Source organism: Protopterus annectens, chromosome 8.part0 (genome assembly GCF_019279795.1).
Source record: "Protopterus annectens isolate FY-2018-M chromosome 8.part0, PAN1.0, whole genome shotgun sequence".
Taxonomy (NCBI): domain Eukaryota; kingdom Metazoa; phylum Chordata; order Ceratodontiformes; family Protopteridae; genus Protopterus; species Protopterus annectens.
The window spans coordinates 784999420-785022765 of record NC_056741.1 but is presented as its reverse complement, the minus strand read 5'-3'; the positions used below and the strand labels follow the sequence as shown (position 1 = coordinate 785022765).

The 23346-nt window shown below is 43.5% G+C and overlaps 1 protein-coding gene across 1 annotated transcript in view; it reads right to left on the bottom strand.

Annotated features, from left to right (window-relative positions):
- Positions 1–23346, bottom strand: part of ASPM (assembly factor for spindle microtubules) — a 2279206-nt gene that overhangs the window by 2051739 nt on the left and 204121 nt on the right. Inside the window, exon 6 of the mRNA XM_044080257.1 lies at positions 20018–20164. Coding sequence (XP_043936192.1) covers positions 20018–20164 — 147 coding nt within the window. The remainder of the gene's footprint in view (positions 1–20017; positions 20165–23346) is intronic.

Sequence of the window (23346 nt, the reverse complement as noted above, 5' to 3'; positions counted from 1 at the left end):
CCAGATCTGTTTGCAACAGTTCACACAGGTAAAATAAGATGAGGGATGTCACTTGCCAGCGGGTCCAACTGTCTTTTGTGACACCATATGGAAAAACTTTTCCACTTTGAGAGGTAAGATTTTCATGTGTTAGGTTTCCTGGCTTCCTGCAGATCATCGAGCACATCCTCGTTGTACAGGTGTCTAAAGAAAATATGAATCCTATCAGCCACAGGGTGAGGTCCAGAGACTGCCACTGTGGGTGCATCTGTGTTCCCTTGTGCTGTGTGAGGAGGTCCACTGGGGGGGGGTAACTTGTGGTAATTGCCCTTGGACAAATTAAATTGAAGAGGGAACCAGTGCTGTCTTTGCCAGAAGGGAGTCACCAGCAAGATTTCTGGTGTATCCTGCTGAATTTTCAGCAGCACCTTTTGAATCAAAGGGAAAGGTGGGAAAGCATACAGAAATTTCCCCTTTCAAGAAATTGAGAAAGCATCTGTTGCCAGTGCCTAGGGGTCTGGTGTCCTGGTGCACAAGCCAGGAAGTTGCCTGTTTATGGAGGAGGCAAACATGTCTATTTGAGGTGTACTACACCAGGGGACCAGATCCAGGAAGACATCTTTGTGAAGCATCCATTCGTGGTTGTTTGAGATGGTCCTGCTGAGATAATCTGCCTGGGAGTTGTGAAGGGAGGGATGTAAACTGCCTGCAAGGTAATCCCCTTGAGGTGGCCAGTTCCCACACCAGCAGAGCTGTCTGCATAGGAGGTAGGATTTGGTCCTCCCTGCTTGTTGAGATACCACAGGATAGTGGTGTTGTCCATGAAAATCTTGAGATGGCCTTGCTGGAGGTAGGTTAGGAAGGCTTGTACAGCAAGGAGGATTTCCCTCATCTCTCTGACATTGATGTGCTCTAGTTTGTGTATTTGGCCACAGACCCTGCACCTATCTTTGACCTAGTGTTGCTTCCCAGCCCAGATCTGAAGTGCCTGGATGCATGATCTGAGTGGGTGGGTGTGGTTGGATAGGAAGGCTTGTGTTCTTGGCCACCTGTACCAGTCACCACTGAATTTCCTGTTTCAAGTAAGGAAAAAGGGGTACCCTAAATTCCAGGGGATAGGAATGTTGGGTCCAGACTGACTGAAGATACCACTGTAGTTTCCTCATGTGCAGTCTTGCGAAGGAGAACACAGATATAGTGGCTGCCATGTAACCTAGAAGTCTCAGGTACTGCCTTGCTGTCAGTTTTGATGCTTGCAGGACATAGAGCAGGTGGTCTTGTCAAGGACACCACCTTTTCTGGTGGCAGGAAGGCCTTCATGATGTCTGTGCGAATTCCACACCCCAGGAAAACAATGTCTGTGTAGGCTCCATGTGAGATTTTGGGAAATTTATTTGAAATCCTAGAGACTGCAAAAGGGACAGAAGAACCTGAGTGTGAAGGAGGGTCTTCTGATTGTCTTTCGGAATTACCAGGTTGTCATGGTAGGGGAATATTTGGATACCCTTTGTCCTGCAATAAGCGATGACTGGAGCCAGACATTTTATGAATACCATGGGTGCAGTGGAAAGCACAAAGGGCAAGGCACAGAACTAAAAGAGGGATAAGCCTGCCAAAAACCTCAGGTACTTCCTGAATGTGGGCTTTATTGGGATGTGCAGATAAGCATCCTTTATATCTAGAATTACCATGAACCCTTGAGGCAGGTGCAGAAGAAGAGGGTGGGGAGAGAGTGAGCATCCTGAAGGTAGGGACCTTTAGGAAAGGGTTGAGAAGCGAGCATCCTGAAGGTAGGGACCTTTAGGAAAGGGTTGAGAAGCGAGAGATCTAGAAGAGGTCTCCATGGTCCATCCTTTCTGAGAACCAGAAAAATTCTGGCGTAAAATCCTCTTCCTTTTGTTTCCAGAGGCAATGGTTCTATGGTGCCTTGAGTCAGCAGAGCTTGCAGTACCAGTTGCAGGAAAAGCAGCGGACTGATGGGTGGCTGTGGAGTGCCCGATCTTACTAGGGGGTGATCCAGGTCATAAAGTAACTGTTCTAGATGATGTTAAGAACCCATTTGTCTGAGGTAATGTGGGGCCATACAGGGAGACAGGCAGACAGGTATAGGGTGTAGGAGGAGTAGGTAGTGAGGTTGGCAGGTAGTCAGACACTACCTGTCCTATCTTGAAAGGGAGGCCTCTGGCTGGTAGCTGGAGAAGCTCTAGCCGGAGGGGGCTGTTTTCTAGGTCATTTCCTGGGCCTGGAGGGAGCCATAGGGCGAGAAGGTTTTCTAATTAATTGTGTTTTGGTAGGGTAGTTCCTATGGAACTTGGGGATGGGTGAATCTAGCAGCTGTTTGGGGTCCTGCATTTCTTTGTCTTTTTGCTACAGAAACTTGAAGAGGTCAGCTACTTTGGTGCCAAACAAGGCAGAATGATCTAAAGGGGACTCAGTAAGTTTAACCCTGAAGTTGTCAAGGTGGGGCTGAAGACGTAGCCAAGAGTATCTCCTTAAAGCTGAAGATGATGCAGCTGACCTAGCTGAGGCTTCAGCTGCATCATAACTGCACCTTATGGAATGTCTATTCACCTGAGAGGTGAGAGCTAGCAGGGAGGACACAGATGCTTTTTGGCTGCGCAGTCTGGGATGTCAGCCAATTCCTTAGTGACCTTATCCAGCAGGGCTAAGAAGTACTTGGCCATGTGAGTCTGGTAATTTGTGGCCTTGAAAGACAGGGTCGCCGAAGTGTAGACTTTCTTCCCAAGACGTTCCATTGTCTTGCTGTCCTTGTCAACTGGAAGAATGGTTGAAGTAGGAAGAATTTTGGAAGCTCTATCAGTGGAAATGGAGATAGTGGCAGGGTCAGTTGGAGGGCACTTAAGGAGAAATTTCTCTGATTCTGGGACCTTGTACAATCTGTCAAGCCCTGCGTGGAGCTGAAGGTTGGGAGACAGGGTTGAGGGATGTTGAGGAAAAAGCATCCAGAAAAGCCGGCAGTACAGGAGGGATATAGCAGGACTGGGAGACTCCATCTGTATGAGGTCATAGAAAATACAGTTGTGTACACTTACCATAAATGTAGATGTTCGAGTGTATTCACTGCTGCAGTCATTACATCAGGGTAATCTGCTGGCAGGTTGCCCTCAGTCGGCCTGATTAACAAAGTCTTGGGTCCTGCGTCGATTGCTGTCCCTTCTTCCATGATGTCAGGGGTATAAAACATGCAGCCGATGCCATTACATCGGTATTTCTTGCCCAAGATGTCAGGTGTCCCCCAAATGGGGAGCTAAATATTTAAGTAATTAAAAACATAAAAATATACCTACAAACAAAAGCAAATACACCAAAAAAGGCTTTTAAGCACAGTAAAGGAAAGTAGAGGCATAGTAAGAGAAAAACAGAGGGTTGGAGGGAGGGTAACCAGGACTGCAATAGTGAATACACTCGAACATCTACATTTATGTTAAGTGTACACAACTGTACTACGTTCTTCGTGTTTCACTGTTGCAGTCATTACATTTGGGTAGATTCCCAAAGCTATGGTTGGGAAGATGGATTTATACAGCATTAGGACCAGTTATAAGGCCCTGCAGGACAGCAGTGGCAAAGCCAGCTCTGGATTTAGAGAAGAAAGGTAAATGGTAATGTTAGGTGAACGTATGAAATGAGCTCCAGGTAGCAGCTTCTAGAATGTCTCTGGTAGGAACACCTCTGAGAAAGGCTGTAGAAGTAGATGCAGCCCTGGTGGAATGAGATCTGATCCCCTGGGGATAGTTTTACCATGGTGCATATAGCAGAAACAAATACAATGGCTTATCCATTTGGAAATGGTCTTCTTTGAAATGGCCTTTCCCTCTGCCCCTGCAGCAAATGCCACCAGTAGTTCAGATTTTCTTAGACATTTTGTCCTGTTTAAGTAAAATCTAAGTTGTCTGTGTACATCCAATGAATGCAGAATCCGCTCCCCCCCTTATTCTGTGGATTGGGAGAGAAAGTTGGCAAATGAATGGTCTGATTAAGAGCCACAGTGGATACGACCTTATGCATGAAGGGTGGAGTGGTCCTGAGAGACACCCTGTCCACATGAAAAATAATGAAAGGATCCACTGCCATAAGAACCTGTAATTCGGAAATCCTTCCAGCTGAAGTGACCGCTAAAAGGAAAGCGGTTTTCCAGGACAGAAATTTTAAGTCTGCAGTAGCAGCTGGCTCGAAAGGAGGGAGAGTGAGTTTTTCCCCAATACAAAATTGAGGTCCCAGGCAAGGGATGGAACTCTCCTAGGTGGTCTCAAGTTTTTGGCCCCTCTGAGATACTGCTTTAGCAGAGGATGAGATAAGAGGGGAGGGTTCTGTGTTGTAATGAGCTGAAATGGCTGAGGCATGGATTTTTATGGAAGAAAAGGACAGGTGCTTCTGAAGCATCTCCGTTAAGTATTGTAAAATCTGAGGAATGTTGGGCACTGCTGTGCTTATCCCTTGTGATTGATTCCAGGCAAAAAAGCGTTTCCATTTGTCAGCATAAGATTTTCTGGTACTAGGCCTTCTTGCCTCCAAAATGACATCTATCACAGGTTTGTTGAGGGATGTTAAGGGTGAAATTAGGTGATTAGCCACGCTGCAAGATTCAAAGTTTGGAGCTGAGTGTGCAGAATTTGGTTGTTCTGCTGAGACAGCAAGTAAGGTGTCTGAGGCAGGTGCCACAGTGGAAGGTGTGACATATTGTGTAGGAGTAGGTACCAGTGTTGGCGAAGCCAGTCTGGAGCAATCAAAATCATTTTTGGTTTGTCCTGTTTGACTTTTATAGGACTTTGGAGAGCAGAGGCAGAGGGGGAAAGGCATAGACTGACAGGTTTTTCCAGCTGAATGATAGAGCATCCACTTTCCAGGCTTTTTTGTGAGGAGTTCTTGAGCAGAATTTGTCCAACTGATTGTTCTGGGGTGAGGGAAAAAGATCTATGTCCGGACTCCCCCATTTACGTGTCAACATGTTGAAAATCTGTGGTTCCAGTTTCCATTCATGTGGGTCCATGAGATTTCTGCTTAGTTCATCTGCCAGAGTATTTAGCTTTCCTGGCAGGAATTGAGCTTGTAGTTGTATTTGATAGGTCAAGGCAGTGTTCCACAATGCCATGGCTAGTCTGCAAAGGGGGTAGGAGTGTGTACCCCCCCGCTTGTTTATGGTACACAACTGTGGTGTTGTCGGTCTATCATTAATTGTCCTGGATGAAGGTAGTCCTTGAAGGCTGTCCGTGCATTCTGTACAGCTAGCATCTCTTTTTGATTAATATGAAGGTGGCATTTGATTTGGGCTCCATTTGCCCTGAATGCACTTCCCTGCCAGATGAGCCCCCCAAGCACAGTCTGATGCGTCCGTAATTAGGGTTTGGGCGGCAGGGGGTGGAGTGAATGGCAGTCACTTGTTTTGGTGACAGGCCTCTGCCCACCATAGAAACTCTAGTTGCAGGCAAGGTATGATAGGAATCATTGTTTCCAGGCTGTGACAATGTTGACTCCATAAACTTTGTAAGTACCACTGAAGTTTCCTCATATGCAGTCTTGCATATGAAATTAGAAGAATGCAGGAGGCCATGAACCCCAAGGCTTGCAGAATTTGTCTTGCAGATAAGCAGGGTTTTTGTGGCCACCTGTTTGAAGTAAGTTACCAAATGAATTTGCTTTTCTGGCGTAAGGTAAGCCATCTGGGGCAGTTGTATTCACGCTTGCACCCAGGAATGTAATTTTTTGAGAGGGTACCGGTTGTGATTTCTTTTCGTTTATGGTGTACCCTAGACAAGTTAGAACCCCTGGTACAAACGCCAGTTGTTTTAGAAGAATGTCCCTGTTTTCTGCCTGAATTAGACAATTGTCCAGGTATGGATATATTTGAATATTTCTTTGCCTGCAAAATGCAATTACTGGAGCCAGGCACTTTGTGAAGAGCCTGGGTGCAGTAGATAAGCCAAAGGGCAGTGTAGAGAACTGGTAATGCAAGTAGCCGGCTTTGAAGCAGAGGTATCTTCTGCAAGATTCCCTGATTGGGACATGCAGGTAAGCCTCTTTTAAGTCTAGAGTTACCAACCAGGCATCTTTGCCTGGCATAGGAAGTACCTGTTGAAGAGTCAGCATTTTGAATTTTGGAATATCCAGAAATGTGTTTAGAGTAGTTAAGTCCAGAACTGGACGCCATGATTTGTCTTTTCTGGGCACCAGGAAATGTCTTGAATAGAAACCTTGTCCCTTTTCCTCTTCTAGTACTGGTTGAATAGCCCCCATGTTCATGAGGGACAATACTTGTTTCTGGGCCTCTGTGCACTGATTTGGGGGCAGGTCTGGCCATCCGTTTGGGATTGGTAACATGTAGAAATGAAATCTGCATCCCTGGGATACTATATTTAAAACCCATTTGTCCTGGATTATAAACTGCCAATTTCTTGCATGAAGTGCCAGTTTTCCCACCAAAGGGGCAGCTAAAAGGTAAGTGCTTGGTAAGTGCAAAGGGAAGTCATTGAGACTGCTTACCACAGAGAGGTGCCTTGTTGTTTCCAGATTTGGAGGAAGAGGCAACCCCATTTTTTTGTTCTAAAAGTCCCTTGTGACTGAAACCTGGAGCCTTTGGAATGTCTGGGTTTGACTTGAGTGGCTTGCGAAGGAACTGGAAAGGACCAGTTTTTAGTAGGCCAGTGCCTACTAAATCTTGGAGGTTGCACTTGTAAGAAATCTTTCACAGTTTGCATAGGTTTAGCTTTATCTTCCAGCTTTTTTAAAACTTCTTCAGCCTTATTACCAAAGAGACAGCCCTGTTGTAAAGGAGCATCCAACAATTTTGCTTTAACGTAATCAGGCAGAGTTTGCTCTTTGAGCCAAGCATGCCTTCTTAGCACAGACCCAGTTACAGCAGCCCTGCAAGAGGCCTCCAAAGAATCCAAACCACATTGCAAAGAATGCTTTCCAACTTGTTCAGCTGAATGCAATAAATCCTGTAAATCTTTATTTTCCACACAGTCAGAAATTAACATCGTTTTCTGTTTAAGCCCATGATATGCTGTTGATGTTTAAGCATATGAAATTGACAGTTTAAAGCCCTGATTGCCAAGGTTGCAGAAGTGTAAACCTATCTATCCAGTGCCCTGGAATCTCTATCAGAAGGGGTAGGGATTTTTAGCAGTAGAGGCCTTAATGCCCTTGGGACCCTGAGAAATGGTTTCAGGATCTGCAGTAGGATTTTTGAAAAGGAATTTTGTGGTAGTCAGGAACCCTGTAGTATCTGTCTGGCTTACAAGGAGCTGGAGGCAGAGAATCAGGAGTCATACTAGAGCCTGAAAAAAAACATCAACAACAATGTCTAGAACTGTAGGTATAGCCAAAGGCCTATGCAGAGGAAGAAGAAGAAAATACCCAAGTCTTTTTTTTTTTTTTAGATTCAGAGAAGTCCTGACTTTCCCAGTGGAAATGTTCCCTTAAGGTATGTAAAGTTTCCCCAAAAGAAAAATCCTCAGGGGGAGAATCAGAAGGAATGGAATCTTCTGCATCCGAATCCTCATAAGTAGGTATAGACAAATCCTATTCATTAGAAGAGTCAGAAGAAATAGAATCTTATTCAGAAGATTCATAATCAATGTCTTGCCTAGGCCTCTTAGAAGGGGGGGGGGGGGGGGGGTTGGCTGCCCCTAATCAGAATAATTAAATCTTGAGCTATTTTGATCATTTGTTTTTTAGGCATAGGGGCCTGCACACGTGGCCCAGGCGTCAGTTTTTTAGACATAGATTTCGATTTTGGCCTTAGTTTTGAAGATGGCGTCGGTCTAATGCACAAATCTGTAGGCCTGAAAACACCCTCAGAAGCCGGTGCCTGCACAGCGGCTGCGGACCCATCTAAGGTAGAGACATCCACGGGTTCCATAATTGAAGCATCTCGCGGCATACCGGACTCTGAATGGGTCTCAGTAGAGGCCTGCGAATCAGAAGTAGCAGGTATTAGGGGTTGCGAAAGCGCCTCACTGAGTACCAGCGAACTGGCGACTGGCTTAGGAGAAGCGTCATCATTTTTGGACCTCGACGGCCTGTCTGTCTTTTTTTTTTTTTTGCGTTTTTTAGGTATTCCGGTAGTCGGATTGCTAACAGATGACATTTCTGGATAATTAAAGTGTGAGCCAAAACATTTAGCAGCAAAAATATACAGACGTTTAATAGTGCATTGATTAAATTTAGCACAAAACCGACAGCAAGGTACGTTGTGGATAGGGCCTAGGCAAGGAATACAGTAAAAATGAAAATCCTTATGAGGAATTTGCTTCCCACGAGTAATGCAATTATTAACTTTTACTGACATCGGTAAGGAGCAAGAAAAAGTTTCCCCAACGGGGTACTTAGCTTTTTAGTTGAAGACTTCGGTTCTGAAACTCAAAAACGAAAACTTCAGGAGTCTGCCGACCAGCAGTTGCGAACTGCTTTTGCTTCGAGCACCGCGTGGCAAGAAAGACTGATGTAATGGCGTCTGCTGCATGTTTTATACCCCTGACGACCTGATGTCATGGAAGAAGGGACAGCAACCGACGCAGGACCCAAGACTTTGTTAATCAGACAGACTGAGGGCAACCTGCCAGCAGATTACCCTGATGTAATGACTGCAACAGTGAAACACGGAGAACATCCTCTTCTGCACCTCAGTCATGTCAGTGGATCCCCACTTAAAGTAGTCTTTCATTTTTCAGACCGTTTCCCCAAAGGTTAAATGCTCAACAGGGGAGTCAGGCTCAATGGACTCTTCATCTGGTGATCCATATCCCAAGGGAGATGAGATCTGTGAGGAATAGGAGAGGGAGTCCTCTAGTTCTTCTTTGTCCCTCCTTACAGTATCTGAGGTTTGAGGCCTAGGATTTAAGAGAAGAGGGACAATGCTAGGGTTTCCTGGCGTTGTAGGACGTAGGGCCATGAAGGCATTGAATAGGCTTTGGCTGAAAGCTTGCCAATCGAATGCTCTTTCAGGAGGCGGAGAGAGATGTTTGGTCTTTTGTTTCTTCTTAAGAGGCCTAAGCTGGCATCTGGCTAAGGAAAGGCCTCATGTCAGAGGAAGGGATGAGATTGGCGGAATCAGATGGGCCCACAGAGAGTACCCCCCGGCGTATGAAGCAGATGCCGGTAAAACCTCTACAGACATCTGTTCGGTATTGTGCAGCTTCCTGACAGGTACCCAACTATATCCTGTCTGGCAGAAGCAGATTCCTCTGCCAGGTCGATGTCGGCCACAGGCTGAGATATGGGCGGTAGAGGTGCAGCAGAAGAGCTAGGCCCACATGGATTTGGTCCTCTTCTTAAGGTGGTTCTAACGGGGCATCGGATGCAACTTCCTTCCCTAATACAAGTTGCTTTAACCACTGGCTCTCTAGATAAAGGTTCAAAGCATGCAAACAGCGACGTAAAGTCTTGGGGATGAACGCCTGACAAATAGGGCAGTTCTCGTGGTAGTGTTCCTTACCCAAACAAAAAAAGGCACTGATCGTGGGCATCTTTGTGGGGAATCTGCTGGCCACACTTAGACTTGCCCCTTCCGGATGACATGAACAGACTCTTGATAAAAAAGACAACGGTTCTCCAACAGGGTACTTATCTGATTATTTCTAATCTGACGTCAGCAAGCAGCAGAAATACCTGGCGTACCAACTGGCGGCTGAAAAGTTCTGAGGGCTGGTGCATAGACACGTCACTTTTATGGCCCATGTTCCTGCAGCCATGTTAGATGCCCGACGCACCTTGAGGGACTGAAGAACTTTGGAATACTGGCCGGACGTACGTAAAAATAAGAAGGTTAAACCCACATGTAGAATACTGCAACAGTAGAATAGAAGGACATATACGTCATCAATTGCCAAACAGCAGAGCTTAGAAAACCAAACGAATGATGATATCCTACATTCCTTCTCCATGGTGCAAGGCTTCAGTGCTCTGAACCTTTCCTTAAATTATTGGTCATCTTCACTACTATATTACTTACCACCCAGGAAATATTCCACTACACGTTCTTCACCACTGAAATGTCCCACTCTCAAAAGGGCAAAAAGGCCTCATCAAACCTTGTAAAATGAGAGGACAGCCTTTGCATTTTTTAGTGTTCGAACTATGTAGTGATTTCCAGCATTCTGCTGGCCTCTGCTATTACCCACTAACACAGCACTGAACAATTCAGCCTAGTGGGTGACTTTACATCTACAAAATGCAGGTGTGCAAGGTACTTACCATAAGAACACATGATGGATTCATCCTTATCCTCAGAGTCTACATGATTAGGTATTTCAGCATAACAGACTGCAACACTGGCTCAACCTTTTCTTTTGTTCTATAGCAGTATTCTGTACAAGGCTACAGGAATTCAGCTGCCAATCCCATTAACATAATGCACCTCCAAGCTGCTCCATATGGTCAGACTCTGCAGCCCACCTTGAAGTAGTCAACTTTCTCTAAAGAACATGCCTCTAGCATGCTCCCACCCCAAAAACAAATAAGTAGCTATATCACATAGGCTAGAACCTGTCACCCCATGACTGTGAATATGACCTTAGAGGAATTAGTCACTGCACTGTCACTAGGCTTTCTGCATAATATCCAATAAAGTCCTTCAAAAGGTAAACAGGAAATGCAGTGCCATGGATACAGCTTCAGTCAATTTAATATACTCACAAATGGCCTCCATTTTGCACACCTAGCTATTCATACCTGACCAGAGATATCAACACCACTCAGCATCAGTTTAAGATATGCTCACAACTGGCCACTATCTTGCACACTTGGTTAACAAAAGCTGACCAGTGATGCAGCCAATGTCTAATGCTTAGAGTCAGCATCATATATACTGCACTAAAAAGATCACATCACAAAATGCTAAAAGGATTCAAACAAAGTTACATTTACAAAAGAGGGGTTGACTGTAAGGCACCCAGGCCATAAAGAAAAGGGATTAATCAGTCACTTCCTGTTACAGTGAGCAGCTCACAGTAATTATGAGAGATTTTTTCCATTTTTCTTTTCACAGCTGCAAAGCAGAGTAGAATACCAAGCTACATTCCTGAGGAAAGAGTGACACCCCCAATTATCTAACATAGAATAGAAGATGCAATAGTAAAGTTCTTATACCCCTGGAAATGCAGTCCAGTTGATATTGTTTACCAAAGTTGAGGCCTATAGACCACATAGCCATTTCACAAACAGCTGATGCCATTCTTCTTAAGAAACTGCAGTGCTTCTGCCAGAACGTAGCTTGAAAGATCCTTGTAAAGCCCTACTGGTTAAATCACAAGTCCAATGCAGTTAGAGTTTCAGAAAGAAAAGGTTAGTTTCTCTGCAGGCAGAATAAAACTAGTAGACAACTTCAAATGGATGGACTTTATGTCTCAAACTATAGAAATTAAGATCAGCAATTGCCTCCTAGGGTTTAAGCTATGCAGTACCATCTTCTACTTAAATTTTGGCAATAGGAATATGTGCATGTGCATCTACATATACACACGCACACTTCAAACCATCACTCCTCCCCCAAAACGTACATATTGTAAACAATACTCATCTTAAATATACAGTGATAATATAAGTTCTATTAATCTGTACCTGCTTACGTATACCAGTAAACTATGTATGTTAACATATGTGAATGTCTCTTTCTCAGCATCAGTTGCAAAAATTAATCAAGATATTTTTGATGTTTTCTTAACAGTATATTCTCAGTTTAATCATAGTGTCGTAAATCTCTGGGTTGAGCATGAAAATGGTCTGCTGAAATCATTGTTCTGCTGTTTACAAGCAAACAGAAAAAAGAAAGAAAAACAAAAAATAAATGAGGTGCAAATCTAGGCAGTATCAGCTCGAACGGAAATAAAAACTGCTGCAAGTCTCCTTCTGAAGTAAGATCTAGAACCTATAGGATCTCACACAGAAATGCAAAAAGTACGAACCCTGATGACAAAAAAAAAAAACAAAAAACAAAAGTTATGTACTCATCATAATGATACCCCCCACCCCGTGTTGTCTGCTTTCATCCTTTGACTCTTGGGTTACTGGACCGACTTTGGGCACTTCTCAGACTTTGTTTGCATCTGTAGCTCAAGCTCCTCTCTTTACCCAAAAATCTCTTCCAAGCCCCACATTACCTCAGATCGAGTTTGCCCCCTTGATATCAATAGGTAGAAAGGAAACAATTCTATAAATGTTCAGAAGCATAACAGGAAACTTATCTGGAGTAAAGACCAAAAGGGAAATACTTCCAGAACATACCAACAAACCATATATCTTCTTCCACAGGAAGGGGGAAGAACAGAGAGTAGATTGAGGAAGGACAAAAACAGACAACACAGATGCATCATTGTGGGGAGTACTTTTGTATTAGATGTTGTCTTTTTCGTCCATTCCTCAACCTTTGGGATGCAGTCCCCAGCTAGTATCAACCCAGGGTGGTCTCATGAAAGGATATTCCAGAGTACGGCAGAACCAAACGCTGTCCTGTTCCCAGAAAGTATGTCCAGTTTGTAATGAGCTATGAAGGTATAAGCAGTGGACCAAGTAGCAGCAACACAAATGTCATCTACAGAAGTTCTGCTCAAGAAAGTGTAAAAAGCAGATATTAACCTTGTGGAATGAGCTTATGGTGGTCTTGGTAAAGACAGACCCTTGTGTTTATAAACATAAGAAATACTTGTGTTTATAAACATAAGAAATACATTCAGTGAGCCATTGTGCTAATGCAACTTTAGACACAGAATGATCCAACTTAGCTTTTGAAAATGAAACAACTGGTCCAACTTCTTGAAAGCTTTTGTTGTGGGAGAAAAATCCCAGCTGTCTGTGCACATCCAATAAATGAAGCATATATTTTCCTATACTGGAGAATCTTGGGAAGAACATTCATAAATTAAATGGCTGGTTAAAGGGCTAATTCAGAAGCTACTTTCGGACAAAAGGACAGGCTCGTGTGAAGAAAAAAATATATATATTTTTTTGCAAAATGTTATAAGATGGGTGGGCTAGATAAAGCCTGAAGTTCCAAAATTATTCTAGCAAATGTAATAGCAACTAGAAAAATGGTTTTCTAGGAGAAAAATTTTAGATTGGCCTTTCTGCAGGTTTAAAGGGAGACTGAGTTAAAGCATGGAGAAGAATGGTCACATCCCAGGAAAGGGAAGGGTCCTTGATACATACCTTTAAGGAAGACCTTGCATAACCTAAGAGAGACCAATGACAAATGGTCTTTGTAGCCAGCTGTATTTTGATTGTACAGTAACTTGCTCCATTATGAGAAATGAAAGCCAGGAATTCCAAAACAGCTGGAATGGGTGCTGAAAATGGGCCTAGATTTCTCTTGTTAGCCCAGACAGAGAATCATTGGAAGAGCAAGTGATTCTCATTGCCCTATTCTGGCCTAGACAAGTGTGGTTTCCTTTCCTCTAACCTCATCTGATATGCCCTTCTTTGCTTCTGTATATCCTCCAGATCTTCTGTCTCACCTCTCAGGTCTACCTCACCAGGACTTGCAAACCCTCAAGTTGACTACATGTTTTTTCCACTTCCATTGATAGCCAGGTCGTCATCAATTTCTTCCCAGGTCTTACAATATCCTTATTTCTCAAAAAGTCTACACTAGGAAGATATACAAGAGTGGTGAGACAGAAGATCTAGAAGGTAATACAGAAGCAAAGGAGGGCATATCAGATGAGGCCAGAGGAAAGGAAACCACACTTGTCTAGGCCAGAATGGGGCAATGAGAATCACCTTGCACTTCCAATGATGACCTTTCCATAAAACGTTGATACGAGAGGTGTTGGAGGATAGGGGGGCCAGTTGTGGATCAGAGCTCCCCTTGATGACCCCCCCAACAGGGATTAGAGCAAAAACCTCCTACATTTGAAACTCTGGACAGAGGCAAACTGGTCACGCATGACTAGCCCCACTGGTGAAAAATCAGTTCCGCCATTGAACAATTGACAGATCACTTGTGAGGCACAACAGTAGATCTAGTCAGTTAGTCCACTAAAACGTAGGACCTCCCTGAAATGTGCATTGTTAAAAGAAAGAGGTTGGAAGAGTTTGCCCACTACCACACACACCCACTGCATCTGGATGCAAGGGGAAATAGTAGGTTTGTCTGTTTATGTACCAGACCACTAACGTTGTCAGTATGTACAGCAATCGTCATAAGGATGGATGTCTTCAAATGCCTGCAGTGCTAGTAAGATAATTGCCCATATCTCTAGGATGTTTATGTGAAAGCTGGCCTCTAATGGGAGCACGTGCCTTGGACTGTCTGTCCCAGGTAATGCCCCCCCCCCCCCCCCCCCCACAACTGGGAAGTGTCAGTGATCACCATGGCCTTGGCCAATGGGAAAACAAAGCGGTCCTGCAAAACACCTTATGCGTGAATCCACCAGGATACCTGATGATAGTAGATCTTTGTGATTCGAATGGGAGATGTCAAGTGATGTTGATTCATAGACCATCGGACTTCTACAGTCCACTGTAGTACTCTCATGTAGTATTTCATTAGGGGTAGAAGGGTTATGGAGATTGTCACTGACCACAGAAGCTGAAAGACCACCCTGGCAGGTGGTGATGGAAGAGACTAAAGTTCTTGCTTAAAGCTGTAACTTGGATAATCTGGACTGAGGAAGCATTGCTGCTTGAGAAACTGTATCCAGAGAAGCAGCTATGAACTCCAGGGTTATGGTGGGAAGAAGGTGAGATTTGTCAGTTGATTGTGATGCCCAGGTGTAAACATAAACAGAGCAGGTAATCCCTGGCATATATCATTAGATACCTAGTTGGCAGCTGTGAGGACCCAGTCATCGAGATTTGGGAACACCCAGAATCCCAGCAATCTCAGGGGAGCTGCAACCACTGCCAAACATTTGGTGAAAACCAAGGAGGCTGTGCTAGGACCAAAGATCAGAGCTCTGAACTGAAAGTGACTGGTTCCCAACCGGAAGCGAAGGCATCTCCTTTATAGTCCGTTTTTATGCAATAGTATTCATCTTTGTGATCTGTAAAGCACATTCAATCTTCCTTCCTCAAAAGAGGGAGAATGGACTGAACTGTGACTAATCTGAACCTGCAGTGTTTCACAAAACTGGTTTAAGTGGCTTAGGTCCAATATTGGCCAGAGGTCCGCTGTTTTCTTTGGTACAAAAAAAGAATCCTGAATAACTTCCAAATCCTCTTTGATCTGATGGGAAATCTCAGATGACTTTTCCATAGCAGGCTTTTTATCTCTGAATTTGCTTCCTTCCTCTGATGGGGTGGGTACATCAGTACATTTTTGTGGGGAAATGGGTGGAGAAAGGGAATGTAATAGCCTCTGGAAATTTATTCTCTGCACCCAGATATCTTTGGCAATGAATGTCCAAGCTTCCTGGTGCAGGGATGAGTGCTTCCCGAGTGCCATGAGATCCTGCATCGGAGTAGGAGTGAGTAAAGGTGTTTTGGCTGATCCAAAGCTCACTGGTCCAGTGAGATATGGAGACGAGAGTACTCCCAAATGAATTTGAGGGCTGAGAAATTTTCTCATCATCCTGTCTACATCCTAGTAGACCTGAAGGACGAGGAGGTAGGAATTCCTGACACTCTATGTTGAGTCCCTTGCGAAAAAAAAAAAGGGGGAGGGGGGTGTAGTCTGGATGAGATCTGTTCTGGAGAAGAGAGGATGTTGAAGAGATGGTAATTTAAGAGTCAAGGTTTTCAAATCTGAAGGAGTAAAGAGAACCAAGGTCCAGGAAATTTTGCCCAGAGGAGCCATAGCAGGAGTCAAGTGAGGAGTGCAGAGGGTTTCCTCGACTCCCTTGGCTTATATTTGGCCTTCTCCCGCTTCACCTTGTGGCTTCTCCACCGGTTTCTGAATGGAGGACGAAACTCCAGATTCTGAAGAGGAAGGCACCAGACCATCAAGAACCAATTTGTTTCTGTGCTCAACCAGGCTCTGTGGTTGAAAAGCTGGAATAAATTTCACACACCACTTCTAGTTGTGCAGCCCCAAGACAGTACACACATTCAGAGTAAGCATCAGGGTGTGTTGGGTATCTTGAGCCCACAAAATGAGCATTTTTTGAAAGCAGTATGTTTATCAGACACCTTAAATGTTAACTATCATTCCTAAAATCACTAAGGAAAAACACCTAAAAACACACAGAAAAGAAAAAAAAATCTAGTTAAGCAAAAATAGCAGCAACGGCAATAACCAACTTGTGACAAAGTAAAAGGAACTACCAACAATGGCAGTGTTGACTACTAGAACAAATTAATAGAAAGGAAGAAGGAAAAGGTGTGAGGTCTGGAAGGTTTAAAAAAAAAAAAAAAGGCAACCCTACAGCATACAAAAAAGAAGAAATTGTTGAGATGCTTTTTTAAAAAAAAAATTGGGGCGGACAGGAGAAGCTGAAAGTGAATCAAAAACCTACAAAGAGAGAAACCAAGTCAACAAAACGCAAGGTATGTACCACCAAAAACATGTACATCTGATTGCTATGGCTCCCCTGTTGTAGAAGTAAGTAGTAGTCTGCAAAAAGCACAAAAACTGATGGACCAAAAAAGCCATAAATACAACAGCCTGGGCTATTGAGAATAAGAAATTATGTATTTTTACTATTATGCAAGAAGCCCAGAATTTCCAGACAGAAAATAATACAAAAAGATTGAGAGAAATTAGAGAAAAGAAAAATACTTGCACAAAAAAAAAAAAAAAAAAAAAAAAGAAAAAAAGTCAAAAAACTTCAAATGCAAATTTATATTCATTAATACAACAGATTCATGAAAAACATTATACAGACCAAGAAACCTTGGCCCACTTGAAAAAAGGAGTGACCGGGGAAGTACGAAAATATAAAGAACAAAATCTAGAGATTTTGAAATGTATAAAGAAATATGGACATGGGAAAGAAAAAGATACGGTGCAATGGTGCAATATTTATGCAAAGGAGAAGGCCAAATTAATCACTAAAAAAGGCATCCCCAAAGATATTTGAAGAGAAATACAGGCAAAGGCACCCAGATATGAAAAACTTCTCAACACAAAAAATAAGATCACAAAGGGGGAATGTAGAGTACAACATTAATAAAGCTGAAGTTAAATAGAAGTTGAAGTTATAGAATACTTGCAAAGTGAAGGATTTAGTGTAGAAAGTCTAACACAGGTTATGTCACAGCATGATGGAACAATGAGTCCCCCACACTGATGTCCCCCTTACCAGGCTAAATAAGGAAGAGATCCCAATTAGATGTCTGTCTGGAGCCAGGATCAGCCAGATCACGCATGCACTTAGGTTTTAAACCACAAGTACCGGTATGACACAGTCATAGTCCACGTGGACGTAAACAACCTATGAAAAAAGACATGATGGAACTCTCTGAATGTGTACACCAGGCAGGTATGAATCTACCCTTGAGAACCATCCTACCTTCAGCAATGAAGATGCCACAATAGCAGCAAAAATAATTGACTTCGACAATTGACCTAGTTGCATGTGTCACGACGAGCCATCCTGGCATAAATAGGCTATACAACAAAAAAATATATATATATATCTTCTCCAAGGTCAAGAAGAAACAAATAAAATAATGCAGAAAAACAATCGCCAATCTAATCCTGGTCAGCCTGGGGAAACGATTGATAAACCACGATGCTTTGCCAGACACAGTTTGTACTTGTCACAATTTGGCTGCTGGATATTGGCAAAAACTTTATACCTAAAATAACTTTTTTAGGGTGTGCTAAGAGGTTAAGCCCTCCAACATAAAAATAAAGCATGACCTCATAAAGGTACTGCTGCTCAACACTAGGAGTTTAAATAAAAACAAAATAAATAAAAAAAAAAGCACTCCTTGGAAGCACTCCTTATCCTGGAGGATGCAGACATATGTGTAGTCAAGGAAACAGATCAAAACCTTGGAGAGCTCCCCACCTATCAAAGGCTACAATGTCTTTCATACATTTCGATCTCCCTCAGCTCAGGATAAAACAAAGGGAGAAGGTGTCTCAATGTTCATAAAAGGCAAGTACAATGTTAGACTGGTCCAACTACATGACTTGCTTGAGCTGCTCCATGCCCAACTAACCACAGGTGTGATACCCTATCATATCCTTGCTAGCTACAGATCCCCTATCACGACTCAGGAAGACCACACCTCCTACCTAAACTTACTGGAATCTCTCAACATTCAAACTATCGTCATACTTACTGTTGACTTCAACTACCCCTTCATACACTGGGAGACTTATATGACCCATAATTCACCTGCTCAGAGGCTTTTGAACTTTGTCAATGCAAACACCCTGGAGCAACTAATTAGCTCCCCAAATAGAGGTACAAATACCCTAGACCTGGTACTCACAAAGATGGGGGGATGCTCCTCCCTCCCATGCATTAAACACCTCCCTGGTAAGATCTGACCACAAAATGTATTAAAACTAACCTAGAATACCCAAACTCCAAACCTGTTAAGAACCTCAAAACTCAGTAACAGCTTATTAAACTTTCAAGTCCCTCAAAAACCAGATGAAACTAGTCTATACTGTACACAAAAGCACTGCATAACCACATTCATAGCTGCATAGAGGAGGCAGTACCTGTCAAACATATGATTTCTAGCAAAAATAAACCATCCTGACATAAATAGGCTATTCAACAAAAATATATATATATCTTCTCCAAGGTCAAGAACAAACAAATAAAATAATGCAGAAAAACAATCACCAGTCTAAACATAGAGAGCTGGTCAAATCTCCCAAAGTAAACTACAAGGCAAAGATAGCCTCCCATGTGTAATTTAACCATAAGGCTTTTTAAAATTATGTTCGCAACCTCAGGGGAAACGCTCAGCAATGTGTTGAGTTAATCATGGACAACACTTACACTCAGCCTGAAACTATAGCAAACCTGCTGCCTGACAAGTTCAGTTCAAACTCTCCTCCATCACCTCCTACTACACCCAAACACAGCCATTCCCCTACTGGTCATTATGAGGGAATAGGTCCTTAATGTGCGTGGTAAAGCCGAAACCGCAGCCTCCATGGGTCCCGATAACATTCCAGCATGCTTCTTAAACAGACTAAAACAAATCTATAAGGGCCATTAGAAACCCTCTAAGCACAGCCTCCGGCTGAGCTTTGTCCCAGAGGAATGAAGGGCTGCAACAATCACCCCTCTGCACAAGGGGAGCCAATCAACTGACCCAGGGAACTACATACCCAAAAGCTTCATCAGTTTTATCTGCCATCTTACCTGTCAGGTTATGGAGAGAATCATCATGAATTTGCTCAACACCGACTTACGAAATATCCACACACTGGACCAGGCCCAATTTGGCTTTGTCAAAGGGAGGTCTTGCCTGGTGGACTTCTTCGAGAAAGCTATCAAGGCCATGGATGAAGGTAAAATGGTGCACACCATTTTACATCTAACGTCCCATGTACAGGCAGTGGCTCTAAGCTTTTGCATGCAGGCCAGACACTAGGCCGTTGGGCGGAATACAACCCATATGTAAAGAATACTGCAACACTGAACAAGAGGACATCTACCATACACATGGTCCTGGGTTCAAATACAGCATATTCCATATACTTTTGGGTTGAAAGCTAGCATAATGACCAAGGTATTTACCCCAGAGACGCAGAGTACAGGGTTTGATTCTCACTTTTGAGGGAAGTTGTCCAGGCTTAAAATTGCCTACAAGGACAGCTAGCCTAGTATTTACCCATGAACCTACGATCTAAGCAAGTTAGAGTTAACCACAGAGAGGTCAAATAGTCAATGTTCTTCAGACTGCTTACTCTCATCTGGTTAGTTTGATCTAACTAATTTAACATGGCATTATTCCCCAAAGTCTGCTGGCTATAAGTCTGGCTCATCCAAGATTAATAGGAAGTCTCATTTATTACTACAGTTGACCCAAAATAGAAAAAGAGAGGGAAAAGCACACACACAAAAAAAGTTTAGTCAGAATTATTTACTAACATATTCCAATGCTTTTAATATTCTGCAGTTTCATTTAAAACATACATACAAGTAAGGAGGTTCATAAGGGACTGTACCTTTAGAAGAGTTTGTATCAACTGTAAATTCCTCGGGCGTTAGGATAAAGTTGAGCCACCAAGTAAATCCTTTTTCTTGCTTTTCCTTCCAACGCTCATCATAAAACATGTTTTTAGCAGCGAATGGCATAGGATGTCTAGGGATGACTTTAAAATAAAAAACAAGTAAGCTTAACAAACATTATCTCAGCCACTCTTCATAAAGAGGAAAGTTGCTTCAAAAGACTACACACTTACAGATAATTAAATAACTGCAATGGTTATATTAAATAAAATGTATGAAGAGAAAACAGCAGTCTCCAAATTTCACCCGTCTCTCCACAATGCTAGTTAAGCTCATGCTTAATGGTTTTATTTGCACAATTTACACTCTGGAACACTATCAGTGCTTTCAGATGAACACTAATGTGCCTCTGTTCCCACTGCACGGATGTTTTTATAACTTGTGTGCACATATCCAGTTGAGAAGGAAGAACTACTGCCATCAATGCAGCAGCAGACAGTTTACCACCTATCGAAGGGAACAAGCACCACATTTAAAACAAGATTTGTTCTTCAGGGCATTACTGACATGTTAATGTATTTCTTGTCCCAGTGGTGAGTATACAAGTTTTCATTGGATATTATACATATTTGCTAACACATGCAGCATCCTTGTTATTTAAAAAGAGGTGCCAATTATGATTAATTTCATTTTCCAAAGAGCATGTTATTAAAATACTGGCAACAACAGTGATCCTAGTCGCTGCTACTGTACTGTTTAAATAAAAAAAAGGCACCCCACAAAAAGATGAAAAAAGTATAATTGTATAAGTAACTTACTGTAATAATTTTTAGTTATGTACTTACCACAACTTTAGATGTATGGGATCCATCTCGCCTACATTCTCTACAGATGGGTTCAGAGCCGATCCTCGGCTCCGACTCGGCCGCTATACAACAGAACGCAGTCTCTTATTGGCTGAGTCACCTCGTATCCCAGGATGCACCACTACTGCTTCCCCAGATCTTGTTTGTCCGCACACATGCACACCCACATAGACTGTTATAACATTGCCAGGTGGTTCAAGAGAGGAAAAGTTGAATTCGGATCGTCCGGTCTCTTCTGGCCTACAAGGCAGGGGGAAGGAGGGAGGGTTATTAGGAATGTAGGCGAGATGGATCCCATACATCTAAAGTTATGGTAAGTACATAACTAAAAGATGTAATGTGATCCTATCTCGCCTACATTCTCTACAGATGGGACAGCGTCCCTAGCACCTAATTCCTGGGTGGCTCATTGGAAAACGGTCCGGAGAACCGTGGAACCGAAGGAAGCTCGACCCCTAGATGCCCAGATGCCACATCCAATTTGTAGTGAGAAATAAAGGTGTGTAGGGAAGACCACGTAGCAGCCGCACACATGTCACTAATAGAGAGCTTGGAATGAAAGGCTGCCGAAGTGGCCATAGCCCTGGTAGAATGAGCTTTCAACTGGAGCTGTAAGCTCCTTATTTGAAACGCGATAAATATGACTGATACAGTCTCTGATCCACTTGGCGATAGTGACTTTCGTGACGGCTTTGCCCAATTTACTATCCGAAAAGGACACAAACAGTTGATCAGATTTTCGTGCTTGGCGTGTCCTATCCAAATAGAAACGTAATTGTCTGTGCACGTCTAAGCTGTGAAAGGTATACTCAGCTCTGTTTGAATACTTAGGGGAAAAAAACGGTAATTCCAGTGATTGTTGCAAACAAAAGTTAGAACAAACCTTTGGTATAAAGGATGGGTTTGGTCTAAGAGATACTCTATCCTTGTGAAATACCAGGTATGGTGGTTTGACGCATAGGGCTTGAAGTTCTGAAACTCGCCTGGCTGATGTAATAGCAACTAGAAGGGCAGTCTTCCAAGAAAGAAATTTTAAGTCACAGGTTGCTGCCGGCTCAAAGGGAGGTGCGGTTAATGCACCTAACACTACGTTAAGGTCCCACGGTGGTGCGGGATGAGATATATGAGGCCGTAGAAGCCAAGCTCCTTTAATAAAAGCTTTGCACAACTTGTTGCTCATTAAAGGTGGTTCTACGCTCTCGTGAAAATTGGAAATAGCCAATTGAACTTTGATGGTAGACACCGAACAACCCTGGTTGAACAGGGAAGTTAAAAACTTCAGAACCTCTGGCACCGAGGCTGTCATAGGGTCTAATCCTCGGAGTTGGGCCCAAATAGCAAACCTCTTCCATTTACTGCTATACATCTTCTTAGTAGAAGTCTTGTGAGCCGAGGACAAAATATGCATGACTTCAGGGTCGAAAGAATGGCTCCTAACTATGGTCGGAAGAGGAGTAGCCAAGCTGCTAGCTTCAAAGAATGGAGGGACTGATGGAGCTGTCCTGACTGATGCGTCAAGAGGTAAGGAACTTGGTCCAGGAACCAGGGACCCTCCAATGCATATTTGTGAAGAAAGGGGAACCAGACTTGACGAGGCCAGTATGGGGCGATTAGAATCATTTTGCTTTCCAAGCGAATAGCCTTCTGAATCACCTTGGGGAGAAGGGGAACAGGTGGAAAGGCGTATAGCAGACCAGGGGGCCAAGCTTGGACTAGAGCATCCTTGGGGATCTCCCCCGGAAACGGGGTGAGAGAGAAGAACTGCTGGCATTTTGCGTTGAGGGGAGTTGCGAAAAGATCGCAACATGGAGCTCCCCATCTCTCTCGCGAAAATCTGTGTTACCACTCTGTCGTTCAAGGACCACTCGTGAGGGGAAAGAATAGTCCTGCTCAGTCTGTCGGCTATCACATTGGATCTCCCCGGAATGTGTGTTGCCACTTGAAAACGTTTGGTAGCAATCGCCCAATCCCATACCTTCATGGCCTCTCTGCAAAGGGGGTAAGACCTGGTCCCTCCTTGCTTGTTCAAGTACCAGACTACCGACATGTTGTTGGACTGAATGGCAATCGTACCCTGGGGGAGGTGATCATGCAGTGCTTGCAACGTTAAAAGCACCGCCCTCATTTCCAGGATATTGATGTGGAGAAGACTCTCGGAGTGCCACGTGCCTTGGACCGACCTGTCCAGATAATGTCCCCCCCACCCTGTCTGGGAGGCGTCCATAGTCAACGTGGCCGAGGGGAGTGGAGGAACGAATGGTCGCCCTAGATTCAGGTTGGAGGAAAGAAGCCACCAACGAAGATCCTGTTTGCACGTCTTTGTGATCAATATATGGTGACTGAGGGGAAGGTCTTGAGAAGACCACTGGACTGATAGGAGCCACTGGAGTATCCTCATATGCAACCTTGCCAAGGGGACCAGAAGAATGGTGGCTGACATGGAACCCAACAGCTGCAGG